The sequence below is a fragment of the Elephas maximus genome, chromosome 1 (assembly GCF_024166365.1).
Source record: "Elephas maximus indicus isolate mEleMax1 chromosome 1, mEleMax1 primary haplotype, whole genome shotgun sequence".
In the NCBI taxonomy this organism is placed as follows: domain Eukaryota; kingdom Metazoa; phylum Chordata; class Mammalia; order Proboscidea; family Elephantidae; genus Elephas; species Elephas maximus.
The window spans coordinates 2,444,984-2,469,739 of NC_064819.1; the positions used below are offsets into that span (position 1 = coordinate 2,444,984).

The 24,756-nt window shown below is 42.0% G+C and overlaps 1 protein-coding gene across 8 annotated transcripts in view; it reads left to right on the forward strand.

The window, feature by feature from the left end:
- The window catches only part of SIDT1 (SID1 transmembrane family member 1), a 145,332-nt gene that overhangs the window by 81,403 nt on the left and 39,173 nt on the right, over nt 1-24,756 (forward strand). For all 8 annotated transcript variants that reach the window (XM_049876616.1, XM_049876642.1, XM_049876621.1 and 5 more), the window contains 4 exons: nt 11,931-12,002; nt 13,321-13,466; nt 15,219-15,292; nt 17,689-17,755. In XM_049876616.1, the coding sequence (XP_049732573.1) occupies nt 11,931-12,002; nt 13,321-13,466; nt 15,219-15,292; nt 17,689-17,755 (359 nt within the window). The remainder of the gene's footprint in view (nt 1-11,930; nt 12,003-13,320; nt 13,467-15,218; nt 15,293-17,688; nt 17,756-24,756) is intronic.

Consider the following 24,756-nt stretch of genomic DNA (forward strand, 5'->3'; position numbering starts at 1 on the left):
TACCAAAAGGAGGAAGGAAATTGAGTCTCCACAGCCATCTGACTTTGTCTCTCATCACCTGGTGTGAAGGTTAAGATTGTGTGTTCACTTGACTGGACCATGATTCTCAGCATTTATATGTGATCACCCCCATATGGGATCTGCTGTGTGTAGCCAATCAGTTGAAAGGGAGTTTCCTTGGGTGTGTGGCCTGCATCTGAGTATAAGTGGACATTCTGGCTTTTGCCTGCTCTGGATCTGCAGCAGCCTTCTCTTTGTCTGAACTCTGGTTCTTGGGACTTGAGCTAGCAGCTTACCTGCCGATCTTGGGATTCATCAATCCTCATAGCCTGTGAATGAGAGCCCTGATCTCCAACCGGCCAATCTTGGGTTCCCCAGCCCCTGAAGCTACGTGAATCAAAAGAAGCCTCTATCCTGATCCACAGACTTGTGACATTCCAGCCTGTACAATCACGTGAGCCATTTCCTTGATATAAATCTATATATGTATGGATGAAAGCATGTATAGGTTTATATGCTTTACTGGTTTTGCTTCTCTAGAGAACCCAGAGTAAGCACCTCGTTAGGGCTTTAAACTTAGGATTTAATTATTTTTCTTTATGGAGGCAATGAATGGGTACAACAAAAAGTAAAAACACAATAAAGCCTACAAAGTTGACTTGCAAAATCATGAACATTTTTGCTACCCACCAATGAAAATGAAGTTTGAGACTAGGATGGAGAAAGTTTACTATGACAGGCGATGAATTGTTTGAGATTTATAGTTTTTTCAGACGTGTTACCCATGGTAGTATTAATATAAACTATAAAGAACTTGAAAATATACTTACAGTGAGGATATTATAGAATATTTTCAGTGGTACTTGCTCACTGAAAATATATTTCCCTACAATAATGAAAGAGTGACCAGTTAACTCACAGACTTTTTTTGTCTGTCGTGTAATACAAACAATCTCATCTCTCCAAAAGAAGATAGATATTTTACTATTCTACTGAAATTCCCACCAGCCTAAAAATGTACCACATCTTTGGCAGAGCTCAGAAACCATTGAAGAATGTTCTCATGCATTCCCACAAATGAGTGCGGCTCCTGGAAATAATGTGGTATTTAGTCAGAATGAGGGACTCTCTGGATGATGTAAATGGTTAACACTCTTGGCAGCTAACTAAAATGTTGCAGGTTCGAGTTCACCCAGAGACACTGTGATAGTTAATGTTGTGTGTCAACTTGGCTGAGCCATGATTCTCAGTGGTTTGGCAGTTATGTAATGATGTAGTCTGGCAGTTATGTAATGATGTAACTTGGCAGTTACATAATGATGTAGTCATCCTCCATGATGTGATCTGAGGTGATCAGCCAATCAGTTGTAAGGGAAGTTTCTTCAGGGGTGTGGCCTGCATCCAATATATACGTGGACATTCTGGCAAAGCTTGCTTGCTTGCTCTGGATCCGGCATCTGGCTCGTCATCATCTGACCTATGGTCCTTGAGACTTGAGCCAGCAGCCTACCGTATTGCCTACCAATCTTGGAATTGATCAGCCTCTGCAGTCTGTGAGCCAGTGGCCTACCTTCTTAACTACCGATCTTGGGTTCATCAGCCCCTGCAGCTACATGAGTCAGGAAAAGCTTCCAGCCTGATGCTTGACCCACGGACTTGGGAATTGCCAGCCTCTACAACCATGTGAGACATTTCCTTGAGATAAACCTCTCTCTATATATACATCGCACTGTTTTTTTCTCCTCTAGAGAACCCAACCTAAGACATTTGGTACCAAGGGTGGTTCTAGAGAAACAAAATCATAAAAATGAGTTTTCTAAATTGTTTCTCAAGCCTGACTAGTTTTAAAGGCACTGATGACTCTGCATCCAGTAGTAAAGATGGCACTGCTAATCCACAGCATGAGACAGCAATATTAACGCACAAAATATCACCGCCAATAGATCAAGTATTGGTGAGAAGCGAGGCTCTGAGTGATCACATGTTTGACACTTTTCTGCAATTTTGTCAGAACGAGAAGTATAGGGAAGCTGGTTGGTTGGCCCTACTTTCACTAGACAAAGTGGTGAACGATGAGCTCAGGGCTTCAGGGTCACAACTCAAGCACTAAATAAAAGACCTGAAAGTTGCCACTTGTGCCCTGAAAAAAAGCCTTATTTCTTGTAGTAATACAGCTGAAATTGCCAAAAACCAAACCCAGAGTCTTATCACAAGAGTGGCTGAATTACAGCACCAGCTCAATTTCCAACCTCAAATCGTGTCTGAAGTGAAAGTGAGGGCACTGATTGAGAAGAAATGGGACCCTGAAACTTGGGATGGGGCCATATGGGCAGATAATCAGGAAGCTGGAGACACTGAGCCCCTAAATTCTGTTGTATCACTCCTGCCAACAAACCAGGTCTCATACTCCCATCTGAAGAGATCACTCCCTCTTTGTCTATTAAACCACCTTCCCCGGTAACACCATTATCCCTTCCACCCTCATCTGATGAGATTAACCCAGCTCTGCCTGAAGAGTCTTTGTTAGAGATACCACCTGAGGTGGCACCTGGGAAGCTACCTGGGGCATTGCCTGATGTAGACGCCTTGCAAGACATTGCTGAATGTTCCCAGGATCCACCCCCACCACCCATTTTTGCTTCTAGACCTATAAATAGACTTAAGTCCCAGCAAGCACCAAAAGGTAAAGTACAAACTGTGACCCAGGAGAAAGTACGCTACACTCCAAAAGAACTGTTTGGCTTTTCTAATATGTACAAACAGAAGCCTGGGAAATATGTGTGGAATTGGCAGTTAAGAGCATGAGATAATGGTGCAAGGAACATGAAGTTGGATCAGTCAGAGTTTATTGATATGGACCCACTAAGCACAGATTCTTCATTCAATATTTCAGCATGAGAGTTAGGAAAGTATCTAATAGTTTATTTGGTTGGTTCACTGAAGCATGAATTGTGCAGTGGTCTACACTAATTTGAGTTGAAATACCAGACCTACCTTGGTATACTGTAGAAGAAGGCATCCAAAGGCTTAGGGAAATTGGCATGTTAGAGTGGATTTATCAGGTTAGACCCACCTATGGAGTGCCCAGAGGACACACTTTTTACCACAATGGTGAGTAACAAATTTGTGAAGGAAGCCACAGCATCCTTGAAGACTTCTGTGATTGCTATTTTATGTAAGTCAGATTGGACAGTGGGAACTGCCCTAACTTAAGACACCTAAATATAATGGGGCTGACCGGACCCCATGGTGGCAGGGGCCAAGTGGCAGCACTCAATCAACAAAGACAAGATGGGTGTGGTTACCAAACTAGACAGCAAAGTCAAAGCAGTAATCAGAATAGTCTCACTCATATGAGCTTTTGGCATTGGCTACTTAGTCATGGTGTCCCTAGGAGTGAAATCGATGGGAAATCTACTAAATATTTACTTGATCTGTACAAGCAGAAGAATTCTAGGTCAAGTGAATGGCAATCTAACTTGAATCGCCAGAATAGAGAGTCCTGGCCTCTCAGTCAGTTCCCAGACTTGAGCCAGTTTACAAACACACAACCCCTTAAATGAAGGGGAGGCTGGGTTCCCTCGAGGGAAGACCCCACTATATTGCCAAAAACTTTCACTGTTAATCTCTCTCCCCACCTTTCCCAAAGGATCAATGTCCTTTTAATGAGAGTGACAATTCATGGGGAAAAGGAAATAATCACACTTTTTAGGGATTACTGTATACTGGCTCTGAAATGACACTAATTCCAGGAGACCCAAAATGCCACTTTTGCCCACCAGTCAGAATAGGGGACGTAGGGCAATCAGGTTATTAATGAAGTCTTAGCAGGGGTTCATCTCAGAGTGTGTCCAATGTGTCCTCCAAACCATCCTATAATGATTTCTTCAGTTCTGGAATGCAAAATTGGGATAGATATATTCAACAACTGGCAGAACCCGCACAATGGATCCCCGACAAGTAGAGAAAGGGCTATTATGTTAGGAAAAAACAAGTGGACACCATTAGAACTGCCCCTATCTAGGAAAATAAAAAGCCAAAAGCAACACCACATTCCTGGAGGGATTGCAGAGAGTACTGCCGCCATCAAGGACTTGAAGGATGCAGGGGTGGTGATTCCCACCACATCCCCCATTCAGCTCGCCTATTGGCCTGTGGAAAAAACAGATGGATCTTGGAGAATGATGTGGATTATCATAAACCTAATCAGGTGGCGGCTCCAATTGCAGCTGCTGTTCCAGATGTGGTTTCATTGGGGAAATTAATACATCTCCTGGTACCTGGTATGCAGCTGTTGATCTGGCCAATGCCTTTTTCTTAATTCCAGTTTTGAAGAACCACCAGAGGTTTGCCTTCAGGTGGCAAGGCCAGCAATACGCCTCCAATTGCCTATCTCAGAGCTACTACATCAACTCTCCAGCCCTATGTCATAACTTAGTCCACAGGGACCTTGGTCACCTTTCCCTTCCACAAGACTTCACACTGCTCCATTACATTGATGACATTATGCTGACTGGACCTAGTAAGGAAGAAGTGTCAGTGACTCTGGACTTATTGGTAAAACAAATCGAACAAAAATTCAGGTGTCTTCCACCTCAGTGAAGTTTCTAGGGGTCAAGTGGTATGGGGCATGTGGAATATTCCTTCTAAAGTGAAGGATAAGCTGTTAAATCTGGCCCCTCCTACAATTGAAGAGGAAGCCTAACCAGCGTAACACCTGCGCCCTCATTTGGGTGTGCTACTTCAGCCTATTTATCAAGTGACTCGAAAAGCTGCTAGTTTTGAGTGGGGCCCAGAACAAGGGATGGCTGTGCAAAAGGTTCAGACTGCCGTGCAAGCTGCTCTGCCACTTGGGCCATATGATCCGGCTGATCCAATGGTGGGTGAAGTGTCAGTGACAGAGATGTTGCTTGGGGTCTTTAGGAAGCCCCTATTGGTGAATCATAGCACAGATATTTAGAATTTTGAAGCAAAGCCCTGTCATCCTCTGCAGATAACTACTCTCCTTTTGAGAAACAGCATTTGGTTTGTTACTGGACCTTAGTAAACACTGAACGCATAACCATGGCCTACCAAGTCACCATGTGGCCTGAGCTCCCCATCATGAACTGGGTGTTGTCTGATCCACAGAGTCATAAAGTTGGATGTGCACAGCAGCGCTCCATCATTAAATGGAAGTGCTATGTAAGAGACTGGGCTCAAGCAGGACATGAAGACACAAGTAAGTTGCATGAGGAAGTGGCCAAAAGCCTCATGGTCCCCACTTCTGTCGCATTACCTGTCCTCTCCCAGTGCACACCTATGGCCTCAAAGGGAATTCCTTATAATCATTTGACTGAGGAAGATAGAGCTCGTGCCTGGTTTACAGATAGTTCTGCGTGATATGCAAGCATCGCTCAAAAGTGGACAGCGGCAGCACTACAGCCGCTTTCTCAGACCTCCTTGAAAGACAGTGGTGAAGTAAAATCCTACCAATGGGCAGAACTTCAAACAGTGCATGTGGTTGTTCGCTTTGCTTGGAAGGAGAAAAGGCCAGATGTGCAATTGTAAACTGATTCATGGGCTGTGGCCAACAGTTCAACTAAATGGTCAGGGACTTGGAAAAAACATGATTGGAAAATTGGAGACAAGAAGGTATGGGGAAGAGGTATGTGGATAGGCTTCTCTGAATGGGCCAAGGACAGGAAGATATTTGTATCTCATGTGAATGCTCCCCAAAGGGTGACCTCAGCAGAGGAGAATTTTAACAATCCAGTGGAAAGAATGAGTCATTCTGTGGAAACCAGTCATTGTATTTCCACAGCCACTCCCCTCATTGCCCAATGGGCTCATGAACAAAGTGACCATGGTGGCAGAGATGGAGGTTATGCATGGGCTCAGCAACCTGGACTTCCACTCACCAAGGCCAGCTTTGCTATAGCCACTGCAGAATACCCTATCTGCCAGGATCAGAGATCAACACTGAGTCCGCAGTATGGCACCATTCCCTGAGGTGATCGGCCAGTAACCTGTGGCAGGTTGATTATATTAGACGGCTTCCATCATGGAAAGGGCAGTGTTTCATTCTTACTGGGATAGACACTTGCTGTATATATGGATTTGCCTTCCCTGCATGCAGCGCCTCTTCCAAAACTACCATTCATGGACCCACCAAATGCCTTATCCACCATTATGGTATCACACACAGCATCGCCTCAGATTAAGGGACTCACTTCACAGCAAATGAAGTATGGGAAGGGTCCCATGCTCATGGAATTCACTGGCCTTACCACGTTTTCTATCATCCTGAAGCAGCTGGCTAGATAGAATGATGGAATGGCCTTCTAAAGACACAATTATGGTACCAGGTAGGTGGCAACCCTGCAGGGTTGGGGCAGTGTTCCCCATAAGGCCATATACGCTCTAAACCAGCATTCAATATATATGGTACTGTTTCTCCCATAGCTATGATTCATGGCTCCAGGAATCAAGGGGTAGAGATGAGAATGGCACCACTCACTATTACCCCTAGTGATCCACTTACAAAATGTTTGCTTCCTGTCCTCGCAAGTCTATGCTGTGCAGGTTTAGATGCCTTATTTCCAAAGGGAGGAATGCCCCCACCTGGAAACACAACACGATTCCATTGAACTGGAAATTAAGAATGCCACCTGGCCACTTCGGCCTCCTTATGCCTCTGGATCAATAGGCGAAGAAGGGAGTTACCATATTGGCTGGTGTGACTGATCCTGACTACCAAAGGGATATCGGATTGGTGTTGCACATGGAGGTAAAGAAGAGTATGTCTGGAGTGCAGAAGATCCCTTAGGGTGTTTCTTAGCACTACCACGCCCTGTGATTAAAGTCAATGGAAACTACAGCGACCCAATTCTGACATGACTACTAATGGCCCATACCATTCAGAAATGAAGGTCTGGGTCACCCCACCAGGCAAAGAAGAACAACCAGCTGAAGTGCTTGCTGAAGGTAAAGGGAATATTCAATGAGTGGTGGAAGAACATAATTCCAAATACCAGTTATGACCATGTGACCAGTTACAGAAACGAGCATTATAATTGTTATGAGTATTTCTTCCTTGTATGCGTACACCAAATATTTTTGTTTTCTTCACTTATAAAATATAAGAAGTAAATGGGGCTAGTGCATTTTTGGTTGTACATGTTAGGTGTATCACGTTAGGCGCAAATGTGACTTTGTAATTGTCTTTATTTAGAGATTGTATGTGGTTTAAGGAGACATATACAGGTACCAAGTTGACAAGGCGTGGACTGTAATGGTTAAGGTTGTGTATCAATTTGGCTGGGCCATGATTCTTGTGGTTTGGCAGTTATGTAATGTAGTTTGGCAGTTATGTAATGATGTAGTCATCCTCCATGATGTGATCTGATGTAATCAGCCAATCAGTTGTAAGGGGCGTTTCCTCGGGAGTGTGACCTGCATCCAACATATGCATGGGCATGCTGGCAAAGTATGCTTGCTTGCTCTGGATCCTACATCTAGCTTATCATCATCTGACCTCTGGTTCTTGGGACTTGCGGCAGAGGACTGCTCTATTGCCTGCCGATCATGGGATCCATCAGCCTGCACAGTCTGTGAGCCAGTGGCCTACCATCTTACCCACCAGTCTTGGGATTCATTGGCCTCCACAGCCTGTGAGCCAGCAGCCTGCCATCTTACCTGCCGATCTTGGGTTCTTCAGCCCCTGCAGCTACGTGAATCAGGAGAAGCCTCCAGCCTGACACCTGATACATGGACTTGAGACTTGCCACATGAGCCATTTCCTTAAGATAAATCTCTCTCTCTCTACACACACACACACACAGACATATACAGATATATATACACTTCACTAGTTTTGCTTCTCTAGAGAACCCAGTCTAAGACAGGCTTCTTGGAAGAAAGACCTGGAGATCTACTTCCAAAAAACTAGCCATTGAAAACCCTATGGAGTGCAGTTGTACTCTAACACATGGGATCACCATGAATTAGAAATCACTCCACAGCAACTCGTTTAAGTCAGAGTCAGAGAAACTGCCCAGGTATCTGCTTATTGTGTGCTCTCTTTGTTCATTTCTGCCTAGTATTTGGAAAAGGATATGCTCAATGGGATAGCATCTTGCCTACTAACCAATGAGAAGGTTGGGAGATTTTTTTCCCCTAATGCTTGTGATGGGATGGCTTCAGATCACACCCCCAGACATTCAGAGGTATGAGTTCATGCTCCCTGCAATTAGGGAGTACTTCATGAGAAAATTTGAGTAGTTACAGGCACAGTTACAAATACTTGTTAGATACAACCAAACATCTCACAGGACTGATTTTCTGGAGTTGAAGGCTTAGGACCTTAGTCTCACGGGACAACTAGGTCAATTGGTATGATATAGTATATGTAATACAGGCAGCCCCAGGGCTATGAATGTCTGACTTACGAACAACCCATAGTCACGAACCAAACCACATAAAGCTTTTTAGTTGTTGCTGTTAAGTGCCATCAAGTCAATTCCGACTCATAGCAACCCTATGTACAACAGAACGAAACACTGCCTGGTCTTGTGCCATCCTCACAATTACTGTCATGCTTGAGCCCATTGTCGAAGCCACTGTGTCAGACCATCTTGTTGAGGATCTTCCTCTTTTTCTCTGACCCTCTAATTTACCAAGCATGATGTCCTTCTTTAGGGACTGATCCCTCCTGATATCATGTCCAAAGTATGTGAGACATAGTCTCACCATCCTTGCTTCTGAGAAGCATTGTAGTTGTACTTCTCCCAAGACAGATTTGTTCATTCTGCTGGTGGTCCATGGTATTTTAAATATTCTTCTCCAACACCACAATTCAAAGACATCAATTCTTCTTAGGTCTTGCTTATTCATTGTCTGGCTTTCACATCCATATGAGGTGATTTAAAACACCATGGTCATGCATGTCTTAGTCTTCAAGGTGACATCTTTGCTTTTCAACACTTTAAAGAGGTCCTTTGCAGCAGATTGCCCAATTCATTGCATCTTTTGATTTCTTGACTGCTGCTTCCATGGCTGTTGATTGTGGATCCAAGTAAAATGAAATCCTTGACAACTTCAATCTTTTCTCCATTTACCACAATATTTCTTACTGGTCCAGTTGTGAGAATTTTGGTTTTCTTTATGTTGAGGTGTAATCCATACTGAAGTCTGAGGTCTTTGATCTTCTTCAGTAAATGCTTCAAGTCCTCTTCACTTTCAGCAAGCAAGGTTGTGTCATCTGCATATCACAGGTTAATGAGTCTTCCTCCAATCCTGATGCCCGTTCTTCATATAGTCCAGCTTCTTGGATTATTTGCTCAGCATACAGATTGAATAGGTATGGTGAAAGAATACAACCCTGAAGGACACCTTTCCTGAATTTAAACTGCGCAGTCTCCCCTCATTCTGTTCGAATTACTGCCTCTTTATCTATGTCCAGGTTCCTCGCGAGCACAATTAAAAAAAAAAAAAACCCTGCTGCCATCAAGTCGATTCTGACTCATAGAGACCCCGTGGCCTCTATGACCATATGTCTCTATGGGGCAGGGTAGAGCTGCCCCATAGCTTTTCCAAGGGAGTGCCTGGCGGATTTGAACTGCTGACCTTTTGGTTAGCAGCCATAGCACTTAACCACTAGAGTTAAGTGTTCTGGAATCCCCATTCTTTGCAATGCTATCCGTAATTTGTTATGATCCACAGAGTCAAATGCCTTTGCATAGTCAATGAAACACAAGTAAACATCTTTCTGGTATTCTCTGCATTCAGCCAGGATCCATCTGACATCAGCAGTGATATTCCTTGTTCCTCTTGTGATTCTGGCTTGAATTTCTGGTGGTTCCCTATCAATATACTGCTGCAGCTGCTTTTGAATGATCTTCAGTAAAATTTTACTTGCATGTGATATTAATGATATTGTTTGATATTTTCCACATTCAGTTGTATCACCTTTCTTGGGAATAAGCATAAATATGGATGTCTTCCAGTCGGTTGGCCAGGTAGCTGCCTTCCAAATTTCTTAGCATATACAACTGAGCATTTCCAGTGCTGCATCCGTTTCCATAAAGCCTATTATTAAAAATTTGAGGTGCATACAATGGTTTGTAACAACAAATGGATGCTACTTTGTGACACACATCAAAACATTATTATTATTATCATTATATTATTATGTTAAAGACATTTTAGTGTTTCTAGAAGTGTTCTTTTAATGTTTTTTATGCTTAGAAATGTACGTTTGTACTACATACTGAGACAAACATTTGACTAACTGGCGTTAAATGCAAACCATACCTAACTGTTCTGACTTACATACAAATTCAACTTAAAGACAGGTTTAAGAATGGAACTGGCTTGTAATCTGGAGGCTTTCTGTATACAGCTTATGTTCTACATCCTAGTTTGGTGAGTAGAGTCTGGGGTCTTAAAAGCTTGCAAGCAGCCATCTAAGATACAACTATTGGTCTCTACTCATCTGGAACAAAAAAAGGCAGAAGAAAATCAAAGACTCAGAGAAGAAACTAGTCTAGAGAACTAATAGTCTAGACAAACCACAGCCTCATCTACCGTGAGACCAGAAGAACTTAGATGGTACCTGGCTACCACTACCAACTGTTCTGATCATGGCCACAATAGACAGATCCTGGTAGAATGGGAGAAAAATGTGGAACAGAACTCAAATTCTTAAAAAAAAACCAGACTTACTGGACTGGTTAAAACTGGATGGCACCTTGAGACTACTGCCCTGAGATACCCTTTAAACTTTGAACTAAAAGTAGCCCCTGAGGTTATGTTTTAGCTAAATAACGGATTGGTTCACAAAATAAAGAATATCACCTGTGAGTACTGTACACCTTTAAAAAATCATCTATATAGACCAAACGGTTAACAATTACTTTAAAAACAAAGATGAGATGGTATGGGGGTGGGGAAACAAGATTACTGGAACCCAACCACCAGAACAGAAATAATGAGAATGTTCACACATTGCAAAGAATGCAACCAATGTCACTGAACGAGTAGAAACTGTTTAATGGCAACCTAATCTGCTGTGTAAACTTTCACCAAAAACACAATAAAATAATAATGCTAATAATGTTTAAAGCCTAAAAAAGAAAAAGAAGAAAAGTTCAAGGAGCTTTATCCTAAAGTCATTTTTTTCTCTTACTGCCAACAACCAGTTTGCAACAGATACTCCTATCTTACATCCTAAATATCCCCCGAAATAGTCCCTCTTCCTCCACACCCTTGGTTTATGTCATCATCATTTTGTGTTCCAGTTAGCACAGTAGATTTCTTCCTACCTGGACCTTCTGCGTGTAGTTAGGGTACCCTCTATACAAATAAACCTTCAAATTGGAATGGTTTAATAGAATTGAAGTTTATTCGTGGTGTTTCGGGTCTGGGGTGGCCTCCATCACAGTGATTCAGGAACCCAAGGTCCTTCGGTCTTATGATTCTGTAATGCTATAAGGAGGCAGGAACTGGAATTTTTTTTTTCCCTATAAAAGGCCAGAGTAAATATTTTAAGGTTTGCGGGATATACAGCCTGTTGCAACTACTCAACTCTGCCATCGTAGTGCAGGAGCAGCCATCAACACAGCCAAATGAGCACGGCTGTTTTCCAATAACACTTTATATATAGATACTGAAATTTGAATTTCATATAATTTCCATCTGTCAAGAAATATTCTTTTGATTTTTTCAATTATTTTAAAACGTAAAAACATTTTCTGTTCAAGGGACATACAAACAGAACCAGCAAGCTGGTTTTGGCATGTAGGTCATACTTTGTTGATTGACTCTTGTATTAGAGATAAAACTAAATTTAAAATACTGTGGCCTGATGACTCAGACTACTTAATTTTGCATGGTATTATTTTAGCAACTGAGCATAAAGTGTTTGCCTCTTTCCTTTTTTTTTTTAACAGGTTCCAGGAATATGGCAGCGTCACATCCCATTGCTGCCACCACACCTGAAGGAAGCAACTATGGAGCAATAGGTATTCATTATGAATCCATTCATGGAATTATTTCCTAATTCTCCAGGACATAGGATACAAAGGGCCTGCCAGCTGCTAGCAGCTGTGACTGTGGGCAAGACAGTCATCACTAGCTATTTTTATTTATGAGTTGATTGGATGATCTGGAAGGTTCCTTCCAATTCTAACTTTCTCCGTTCTATTGTTCTGTTTTGGGGGGCTGCTAGCTACACCTGAGCGAGATGCCCCACAATGGCCCCAATCAACTACCAAGGCCCCAGAGGAAATTCCTTCATACCCAGCTTGAGTTTAGGGCATGAAATATGTGTCCAAGTTTGATGTCAGAGGGCCTATTGACCACCTGTTTCATTCTCAGGTTTCAGTGGAGTAAGGGCGATCAGAAGACTAAGGCTGTGCTGCAGGTGAACATGACTATAGCCTAACAGTCCTTCATTTTGGCTAACTTCATAATTGAACCTGCTCGCTGCCACCCAGTCATTCACATGGCAACCCCCAGTGCTCATTAGGTGGCCTGAGAGGAAAAGAATCCCTAATCCTGTCTCATTAGGGGAAGAGTGTGCTGAGCTGCCTTCCCCAACCATGACGCTTGTGGACCTATAAATGGCGCTTCTTAAAATGTCAGCGTAGAGAGACTGGGAACCCTGTATTCCTGCCCTGTTTTTCTGTAACTTTGAGAAGCATGTGGGATTAGTACAGGCTACTTATTTCTGGCTTTGTAGGAACAGGATTTTTTTTTTTTAAACCATCTGAACAGAAGAAATAAAACCGATGCTAGGCTCTGCTCATGTGCTCATCAAGCTGCAGGAATTCCCATCTGCTGTGGGAAACGTTCGCAGGAAGAGAAGGGTTCTTTTTCCTGAGAGTGTTGGTTTCATTGTATAATCGTAGGTATGGCATGTGGGAGATTTCTGTGTACAAATACTTTATCTGTGAGAAATGTATAGCTGCTGGATATGTGTGCTTACACATATATGTGGTAGATGCTATACATAACTTTGTCTGAGTATGTTTATATATTTATGTTCATATTTAAAAATATGAAACATAAACAAGCACAATATGACTTTTGCGTCCAGATAGTTAACAGAGCAGATGCCACTATATTTTAATATTCTAATATATAATATAAAAATAGGAGGAGAGGAAAATTAAAGGTCCATTGAGGAGGAAATGAGAGAAAGAGCATGTGTTCTGGGTAAGAGTTGGTGTTGACACTGACAGTGCTTTCAGGAGTGAGTCAGCACTGTGCTTGTCACAGAGGAAAGGACTCCGAGGGGTCTCTTGGCTTCTGAAGGCAGACGAGTGCTCTCTGTTGCAGATGAGTCAAGCTCCAGTCCCGGCAGGCAGATGTCCTCCTCAGATGGTGGGCGCCCATGCCAGTCAGACACGGACAGCTCCGTGGAGGAGAGTGATTTCGACACCATGCCAGATATTGAGAGTGATAAAAACATCATCCGGACCAAGGTATGCTGTTCAGCCATACTCTGAGAGGTCAGAAAGTTTGGCAGTAGCTGCCACTTCAGCAGTGTCTCAGTTTCCTTTTTTTACTCTTTAGAGGAAGTCAAATTTCCCAGAGGGTGTAGATAAAACATTAAAAAAAAAAAAAAAACCCCACCAGTTGCTGTGGAGTTGATTCCAATTCATGGCAGCCCCATATATGTCAGAGTAGAACAGTGCTCCCCAGGGTTTTTGATGGCTGTCTTTTTTTTTTTTTGGAAGCAGATCTCCAGGCCTTTCTTCTGAGGCACCTTGGGTGGGCTTGCCCCTACAACATTTTGGTTACCAGTCCAGCGTGTTAACTGTTCGCACCACCCAGGGACTCAGACTAAAAGCCATACTCTGTTAGTTAGCACTTGTTTGTGGAGATTGGAAAGATAAAGGAAGTGAAAACAGAATATTGAAATACTATAGGGTCTGAAGTGGCTGAGTGTGGAAAATGAGGGGTAAAGTAATCCAACCAGGTGGAAGAAAAGATTCATTTGAAGGGTGTCAGTGGCATCACTAGGAGGGTATGGACCGCAAGAGGTGACATTGTCAGAGGGGCGAGACACCAAAATGACTGTCTATAAAATTATCCCTGCAGTTTATAACAACAAAAACATTTTTCTAAGCCCAGCTTTCATGTATCAATATGCCTGCAAGGCTAGAACTCTATGCTAATTTACTTTTTGAAGCTTTTAATGCACTCCAGTCAGAACTGTTATTATTACTCCATTACAATGGCCCATCGAATCACGTGGTTTTGTCTGCACAGGCTACAAATGCTTGCTGTTGTTTTCATCACTGTCGTTGTTTTTATAGTTACTGATTTTGTCAAATTTTCTGGTGTTTTAGCTACAATATTATGGTAGTTAACATTTGTGGGCATATATCAGTAACTTTTTTGAGAACAAAATAGTAATTAAAGGAAAAGAAGGAGTGATATATGGTAATTATGATTTACAAGTAACGTTAGTACAAAAAACATTATTAAGGATTCTGTATTGCCCAATATGGGAGGAGGTCCATGGGAAGGTGGGACACCATGAGTTACCACACTGGGTGACACCAACCCTGGTGACGTCACTGAAGGACGTATCTGACAAAGAAAGGAGCTCTGGTGGCACAGTGGTTAAGCTCTCATCTTCTGACTCAAAGGTTGGTGGTTCAAACCCACCAGCTGCTCTGTGGGAGAAAGAGCAGTCTGCTTCCATGAAGATCGCAGCCTAGGAAACCCTCTGGGGCAGTTCTACTCTGTCTTATAGGGTCACTGTGAGTCGGAATCCACTCAACGGCAGTGGGTTTTATCAGACAAAGCTCTCTAGTTCTGTACATATCATCCTTTAGAAGTAAATCTCAGTTCTTTCTGGTGTATGTTTATTATATTGTACTGTGTCCGGTACCGGATACAAAGGTGAAAAGCACAGTTTCAACTCTGTGTAAATCAAGAACAACAGTGGACAGCTCTGAAAACTTGGAAATCAATTCTGAGGTGTAAGGAACGTTTGAGACATCCAATAACTCTTTCACATCAGCCAATCCTTAGTATTACAAGGAAAATACTGGAATTTTTATTGAAGTATCCCAGATAAAATAATAAATTAAAATTAAAATTCTTGTCGAATCATATTAATCTCTAGTGTGGAAATAGGTTTAAATGTGTAATGCTGTCCTTTGAGTTTTATCCAAGAAAAGCCAAGTGTGTTTTTTACATTCCCTTTCTGTTTGGCATCTCAGGTGTTCCTCTACCTGTCAGATCTGTCCAGGAAGGACCGGAGAATTGTCAGCAAGAAATATAACATTTATTATTGGTGAGTAAATGACCAGTAGAGCCACAGTTCTCTTAAGTAAAATTGAAAGATACAAAGATAAATAATTAGTTTTCTTTGTAAAACCATAACCACTATGTCCCATGATTTCAGTATTTGATGAGACATAAATATAGGGATCCATGCCACATTCCATTCAGCCACATTCCATAGGAAAAACAAAAACACACTAAAAAACAAACAGCCCTAAATTAAAGAAACGCAAAGTAAAAATAAGAATGGTAGTAGAATCTCATCCATTTAGGGAGCTGTCTTAGAGTTCTCTGGAAAAATGAACCAGTGAGATATGTGAATATAGAGAGAGAGATTTGTATAAAGGGATTGGCTCATGTGATTGTGGGCGCTGGAAAGTCCAAAATTCGTGGGTCAGGCAGCAAGTGGTGACTTCTGCAGGCTTTCGTCCCAAGATCCGTGGATCAGGCAATGGCAAGAGTGCAGCGGGGAGAGACAGAGCAAGTTCTGCCATAGTATCTATTTATAGCCTGAAAGCAGACCACACCTAAGGAAACTCCCCTTTTGACTGATTTATTGATTACATTACATTAGATTGCATTATGGAAGATGATTACATTACATCACATTGTGAAACAGCAACTAGTCAAGCATTTGGCCAAACTACTGGGAATCATACCCCAGCCAAGGTGACACATAAAATTAACCACCATAGGAGCACACTAAATCTTCTCCCAGAAAGATAATGTAATAATAATAATATTAATATCCACAATATTACATCATCACTACCCTCTGTGAGACATGATAGACTGGGCCCACTCCCTCTTCTCATCACCCAGTTCTTGCTCTTTCGGGTCCCAAGTGATTTCAGGAATTATGTGGCTGGAGCATTTGGGATTGCTGAAAACTACTCTGAGAGAAGATGATACCACCAGGCAATGATAGACAGACATTCAATGGTCATACACATGGATGAAGCCTTCCCCAAGGACTCCTCTCTTCCCCCAGAAAGCCTCAGGCTGAGTGGTATTTTCTTGTGACAGCTCCTACCATTCTGTTCTCTTAAAGGATACAGATATTAGTGGAAAACAAGGGACAGTGGGGGCTACATGGAATTTTATTAGAGGGACCTTAATTCTGGAACTAAGAGATACCCAGAGAACCACAGTTCCTTATGTCTTGATGTGATCGCCCATTACTTGCACTCTGATCACTTTAATCTGATGACATCCTAACGAGATAAGCCCTCATTAGTAATTTGATTAAACTGGAAGTAGGTATTATTTGGAAACCCTGGTGGCGTAGTGGTTAAGTGCTACGGCTGCTAACCAAAGGGTCAGCAGTTCAAATCCGCCAGGCACTCCTTGGAAACTCTACAGGGCAGTTCTACTCTGTCCTATAGGGTCGCTATGAGTCGGAATTAACTTGACGACAGTGTGTTTGGTTTTTTGTTTTTTAGGTATTATTTACCCTGTTTTACATATAGTTGTATGAAGAGGAAGGAAAAGAACTAATATTTGTTGGTGTTATTGGTTGAACTGTGTCCCCAAAGAATATGTGTTGTAAATCCTAATCCCTATACCTGTGGTTATAATCCCACTGAGGAATAGGTTGTCTTTGTTATGTTAAGAAGCCATATCGATGTGGGGTGTGTTTTCAGCCAATCACCTTTGAGATACAAAAAGAGCAGATTAGGCACAGAGAAGCAAGCAGAGTTGGGGGAAGATAGATGCCATGCCACACAAGATCTCCAAGAAAGGAACCAAGAAACAGAAGCTGAAGAGAGACAAGGACCTTCCCCCAGAGAGACAAAGCTTTCCCCTAGAGCTGATGCTCTGAGTTAGGACTTCTAGCCTCCTAAACTGTGAGAAAATAAATTTCTGTTTGTTAAAGCCACCCACTTATGATACTTCTGTTATAGCAGCACGAGATAACTGAAACAGTTGGGATCTAATCATTAACCTTTAAAGGCATCGTCTCAATGTTTTCAGTGTTCTCCTCCACAACCAAACTAGTAGTAGTCAAGAAGGGTTTCTCCTTACCTCCTTACTTCCCCTCTAGGCAAAGTAACTAGCTGCCATGGAGTCGACCCCATGTGTGTCAGGGTAGAAGTGTGCTCCATAGGGTTTTCCATTTTTAGCAGTACATCACCAGGGTGGACTCCAACCTCCAACAGTCAGTTAGTAGCCAAGGGCACTAACCATTTCCACCACCAAGGGACTTGCTAGGCAAGCAATCATGTACCAAATGCTCAAATGTGAGAGAAGGGAAAAAGACTGGAGAAACGAACTGCGTAATCAGTACCCAATTACTTTGCAACTTAGCTCTGGAGGTGTAGGGTGGAAGCAATCTTTTAAGAAATTGAGTGAAGATTCCATTGTCAATTCGGAAACAACTATTTCCATTCTTTCTGCCCGGCACAGGAACATCACCACCATCGCTGTGTTTTATGCGCTGCCTGTGGTCCAGCTGGTCATCACCTACCAGATAGTAAGTGCTGCCTAACCCAGGATCGCAGCTTCCATACTGCAGGGAAAAGATCTTTGCTGTGTCTTACAGAGAAAGGTATAGCTTGGAACCAGTTCGAGAATTAATTTCCCATTTGAGTTCCAAGTGGATTTTTCCATTACTTCATCTTTGATTGAACTTTCAGTCTAGTTATCAATTGTTTTATCACAAAGGTATCTGGGACTTCTTACATTATTTTGTCAACCAATCCATAATTATTAACTTGCACTCATTCAGCTATAATACCCATCATCTGCGTCTGTTATGAGCAGTTGGAGCTTCTGATTATCATGGGATAATGAGCACAAAAAGTTCCAAACCAAAACAAAGAACTCCAGTGTCTAATTTGGCCTGTGCCATCTCATTAAGGGTAAATATTTTTGAGGTAGGGCCAAGATAGCAGAATAGTCAGATAATTTGTGCCATCCGTCTTACAACAAAGACCTGAAAAAACAAGTGAATCGGGTATATATGGCAATTTAGGAAGCCTAATCATCAAAGACACAGATGAGTAATCTGACTGAACGGCAGGTGGAAGGGGAGACAACCCAAAACAGCAGAAACGGGGAACTATGGATCATGGGATCTCCAGCGTCTTGCTAGCTGAATCTGCACAGTGCACACAGGATGAGGCAAGCAGCAACATCCCAAGCCAAAACCTACCCCATCTGGTGCAGCCAAGCAGCAGCAAATCTGCATGCACCTCCAGAACCAAACAGGAGTGACACCCGGAAAAAAAAAGGACCGTTGCTGTCAAGATGCAAAAGTTAAGTGCAAGCTCCCAAGCCGCTGTGTGTTTTATAACTCCTCCCCCGATCAGAGTTCCATGGCAAGGAGCACTCCCTTCTAATCCATCCCCCTCCCTACTCCAACACCAGTCCTAGGCATTCAATAACACCATGCCCCCTAAACCTGGATCTCACAGCTGGGTCTGAAGGCACCTGCTCCTTTGCCCAGCCACTGGCATAGGGGATGCATGGACTTGTACCCCTTCACCCCTGCTGATTACTGACAACAGGGCCTTGCGACCTGATCCAGTGTGGCATGCCTTCATTAGGACAAAAAGGCAGCTCATCCACCTGAAGCCCATTTTCAACTGCAGCAGCCAAGTGGGAGCTATAGATTTGTGACATTCAACAGCACCCTACCCCCTAAGAAGGGGTCTCACCCACCCACACCAGAGGCCTGAGGGCCAGCGGTACTGCCTACTCCTTCTAGCTACCCAAGACAGGGGCCTGAGAATTAGTCGTGCCTCCTAGTTCCTCCAGCCAATGGCACCAGCTGTACTACCCACCCACCCCCACCCTGTGCTCAAACAGACAGGGGCACGCCCTCCATTCAGGCACCCAGGGGCAGCCAACATTGCCCTGCCTTGCCCCCTTCACCACCCCCCACTGCAACAAGAGACCTGTACCTGCTCCAAACACCCCCACACAGCTCTGCCCACCCAGGACTGTAGGTGAGAGTCTCTGCACTACAAAGTTGGCGACTGACGACTCAGGCATCTGTGCCCTGACCAACTGGTAAGCAGCAGAGCACACAGACAACACCCAACCCAACAGCAAGGGAGAACACCCCACGCACCCATGGCCAGTGACCTTTAGGACAGATTCATCACCTCACCAAAAATCTTTGCCTACATCTTCAGCAACCCCACAAGAACAGTGAACAAACTCCCAGGCTCACACACCTAATAGCTGCAATGACCGCCTGGAGACAGAAGGTGAGAGCTTCGATGATGCTAACGACCAAAGTACCACACACATCCAACCTACTTAGACCTATCAGTACAAAATAAAACAAAAATACAGGATGCAGTAAGTAAAAATACAATAAATAAATATAATAACTTATAGATGCCTCAGAGAAAACAGTCGATACCAAAGCATGTAAAGAAGCAAGATAAGATGGCTCCAGAAAGCAACCAAAATAAAGAACTAGAAAACCTTCCAGAGGAGGAAGATAAGGCAACGGAACTGCCTGATAAAAAAATTCAAAAGATTAATATGCAGAGGTGGAGCCAAGATGGCAGAAAGAGAGACGCTTTCAGCAAGCCCTCTTTACAACAAAGACCCCCAAAAGCAACTGAAATGAGTATATTTATGACAAGCTAGGAGCCCTGAACATCAAAGGCAAGCTTAGTAAACGAACTGAGGGGCAGGGGGAGGAAGAAACGTTTCAGAAGCAGAGAGGAGTTACCGGACCTGAATCGCAGAGAGCCCTCAGGCACAACTCCCAGAGCCACAGTGGTGGCGGGCTGGTACTAGCGTTTGGCCGCAGTTTCCTCAGGGAGAAGCAGCCAGCCACACAGCCTATTCACACCTCCGGAACATGAGGAGAAGGGTGCTCTTGAGATAGGCCTGGTTCAGTGCCTAGAGCCATCCTCCTGGTCTTGGAGAAGCAATATGCAATTATTTGCCAGCTCCACTAACCGGGGGAGCTCAGGAAAGAAGCAGCTCCTGTCCAGGCATAAATGATCTGTGGACTTTGAGTACATTTGAGTATGTTTCCCCTCTGCATGGACCTGTGTGGGCCTATTTTGGGAGATTAGGCCCTTGTTGGCAGACTCCAACCATTTCAGCTGTACGGCGGAGAGTTGGGTGTTTGATGTTTGACATTGCTTTGCCTATTAAACAGGGTCCTCACCAACCCATCTGGAACCTAAGGGCTGGTAGCTCCACTCAGGTCACCCAGCCACCCATGAGAGGCATCCAAGGATAACTGGTATCTCCCAGTCCTTACAACCAAAAACACTGAGTGCCCATGGTCTGTATGCAGAACCCACCCACCTGTACATTCTGGGGAACAGGGACATGCTTTCCTCAGAGACATGTGGGGGATGATTGTCAGCCCCCTGCCTTGTTCAGAGTGTGACCCCCCTGCTGCAACCAAACACATGTGCCCCTCTAAGACTGTAGGACAGAGCATGTACCACACACTTGATGATCAGCTACCTGGACACCTAAACTGAATTCATACAAGAAAAGTGAATGGACTCCTAGACTGATATACCCGATAACAGCTCTAGCCATCTGTGGGCAGGATGTCAGAGCTCCAAAGGCAAAAATAATCAAGCTAGCTCCCTCAAGCAACCCATTTGGGCATATCAAAACAAAACAAAGCAAGAAGCTATGACACAGTAAGCAAACATAAAATAAACTAATACAATAACTTATAGATGGCTCAGAGACAACAGTCAAAAACACAGACCATGCATGCCTCCACATGCTCTCAAAACAAAGAATCCAGGGATCTTCTAGATGAAAGTGCATTCCTGGAATTACCAGAGGAAGAATACCAAACATTAATATACAGAACCCTTCAAGACATCAGGAAGGAAATGAGGCAATACACAGAACAAGCCAAGGAACACACAGATAAAGCAACTGAAGAAATTAGAAAGATTATTCAGGAACATAATGAAAAGTTTAATAAGCTGGAAAAATGCATAGATAGACAGCAATCAGAAATTCAGAAGATTAACAATAAAATTACAGAAGTAGACAACTCAATAGAAAGTCAGAGGAGCAGATTTGAGCAAGTGGAAGGCAGAATTTCTGAACTTGAAGATAAAGCACTTGGCATTAATATATTTGAAGAAAAATCAGATAAAAGAATTAAAAAAAACAAAGAAGACTTCACAATCATGTGAGCCTCTATCAAGAGAAATAACCTACAAGTGATTGGAGTACCAGAACAGGGAGGGATAACAGAAAATACAGAGAGAATTGCTGAAGATTTGTTGGCAGAAAACTTTCCTGATATCGTGAAAGATGAGAAGATATCTATCCAAGATGCTCATCGAACTCCACATAAGGTAGATCTTAAAAGAAAGCAACCAAGACGTATTATAATCAAAATTGCCAACACCAGAGATAAAGAGAGAATTTTAAGAGCAGCAAGGGATAAACAAAAAGTCACCTACGAAGGAGAGCCAATAAGAATAAACTCAGACTACTCGGCAGAAACCATGCAGGCAAGAAGGCAATGGGATGACTTATTTAAAAAATTGAAGGAAAAAAATTACCAGCCAAGAATCATATATCCAGCAAAACTGTCTCTCAAATATGAAGGTGAAATTAGGACATTTCCAGATAAACAGAAGTTTAGAGAATTCGTAAAAACCAAACCAAAGCTACAAGAAATACTGAAGGGAGTTCTTTGGTTAGAAAATCAATAATATCAGGTAACAACCCAAGAGTAGAACACTGAGCAGAGCAATTAGAAGTCAATCCAGACAAGGAAAACAAAAAATAAATCAAGATTAAAAAAACCACTCAAAACAGGGTAATAGCAATGTAATTATGTAAAAGAAAACAACGTTAAAACAACAAAGAGGGACTAAGAAATGTAGTCACAGATCTTCCGCATGGAGAGGAAGATAAGACAATACAAAGAAATAAAATTAGGTTTAAATTTAGAAAAATAGGGGTAAATAATAAGGTAACCAAAAGGAGACAAAGTATCCTACACATTAAAATAAAATATAAGAAAAAAAAATAGAGATTCAGCAGAAACAAAATCAACAACAATGAATATGAGGAAAGGACAATATTTAAAGATAATCTACTCAGCACGTAAAATTAAGTGGGAAGAAGAAACTGTCAACAACACACAAAAAAAGATTTCAAAATGATGGCACTAAACCCATACCTATCCATAATTACACTGAATGTAAATGGACTAAATGCACCAATAAAGAGACAGAGAGTGGCAGAATGGATTAAAAAGCAAGATCCATCTACATGCTGCCTACAACAGACACACCTTAGCCTTAGAGACGCAAACAAACTAAAACTCAAAGGATAGAAAAATATATATCAAGCAAACAACAATCAAAAAAGAGCAGGAGTGGCAATATTAATTTCTGACAAAATAAAGTTAAGTCCATCATAAAGGATAAGGAAGGACATTATATAATGATCAAAGGGACAATACACCAAGAAGATATAACCATATTAAATATTTATGCACCCAATGACAGGGCTGCAAGATACGTAAAACAAACTCTATTAGCATTGAAAAGTGAGATAGATAGCTCCACATTAATAGTAGGAAACTTCAACACGCTACTTTCAGTGAAGGACAGGACATCCAGAAAGAAGTGGAATAAAGAAATGGAAGATCTATATGCCACAATAAACCAACTTGACCTCATAGACGTATACAGAACACTCCACCCAACAGCAACCAAGTATACTTCCTTTTCTAGTGCATATGGAACATCGTCTAGAATAGACCACATATTAGGTCATAAAGCAAGCGTTAGCAGAATCCAAAACATTGAAATATTACAAAGCATCTTCTCTGACCATAAGGCCATAAAAGTGGAAACCAATAACAGAAAAAGCAAGGAAAAGAAATCAAACACTTGGAAACTGAAAAATACCCCACTCAAAAAAGACTGGATTATAGAAGACATTAAGGGTGGAATAAAGAATGAGAATGATAACACTTCCTATCAGAGCCTTTGGGACACAGTGAAATCAGTGCTCAGAGGTCAATTTATATCAATAAATGCACACATACAAAAAGAAGTAAGGTCCAAAATCAAAAGATTATCCTGAACTTAAACAAATAGAAAGAGAGCAACAAAAGAAACCCACAGGCACCAGAAGAAAACAAATAATAAAAATTGGAGCAGAACAAAATGAAATAGAAAACGGAAAAAACAATTGAAATAATTAACAAGACCAAAAGCTGGTTCTTTGAAAAAAATCAACAAAATTGATAAACTATTGGCCAAACTGACAAAAGAAAAACAGGAGAGGAAGCAAATAACCTGAATAAGAAATGAGATGGGCAATATTAGAACAGACCCAACTGAAATTAAAAGAATCATATCAGATTACTATGAAAAATTGTACTGTAACAAAAATTTGAAAACGTAGAAGAAATGGATGAATTCCTAGAAACACACTACTTACCGAAAGTAACACAGAGGTAGAACAACAAAATAGACCCATAACAAAAGAAGAGACTGAAAAGATAATCCAAAAACTCCCAACAAAAAAAGCCCTGGTCCGGACGGCTTCACTGCAGAGCTCTACCAAACTTTCAGAGAAGAGTTAACACCACTACTACTAAAGGTATTTCAGAGCATAGAAAAGGACAGAACCCCCAAACTCATTCTATGAAGCCACCATATCCCTGACACCAAAACCAGGTAAAGACACCACAAAAAAAGAAAATTACAGACCTATATCCCTCATGAACTTAGATGCAAAAATCCTCAACAAAATTCTAGCCAATAGAATTCAACAACATATCAAAAAAAAATAATTCACCATGACCAAGTGAGATTCATACCAGGTATGCAGGGATGGCTCAACATTAGAAAAATAATTAATGCAATCCATCACATAAATAAAACAAAAGAAAAGAATCACATTGTTTTATCAATTGATGCTGAAATGGCATTTGACAGAGTTCAACACCCATTCATGAGAAAAACTCTCAGCAAAATAGGAATAGAAGGAAATTCCTCAACATAATTAACGGCATTTATACAAAGCCAACAGCCAACAACATCCTAAAAGGAGAGAGCTTGAAAGTATTCCCCTTGAGATCGGAACCAGACAAGGACGCCCTTTATCACCACTCTTATTCAACATTGTGCTGGAGGTCCTAGCCAGAGCAATTAGGCTAGATACAGAAATAGAGGGCATCCAGATTGGCAAGAAAGAAGTAAAATTATCTCTATTTGCAGATGACATGATCTTATACACAGAAAACCCTAAGGAATCCCCCAGAAAACTACTGAAACTAGTAGGAGAGTTCAGCAGAGTATCGGTATACAAGATAAACATACAAAAATCAGTTGGATTCCTCTACACCAACAAAAAGAACATCAAAGAGGAAATCACCAAATCAATGCCATTTGCAGTAGCCCCCAAGAAGATAAAATACTTAGAAATAAATCTTACCAGAGATGTAAAAGACTTATACAAAGAAAACTACAGTACACTTCTGCAAGAAACCAA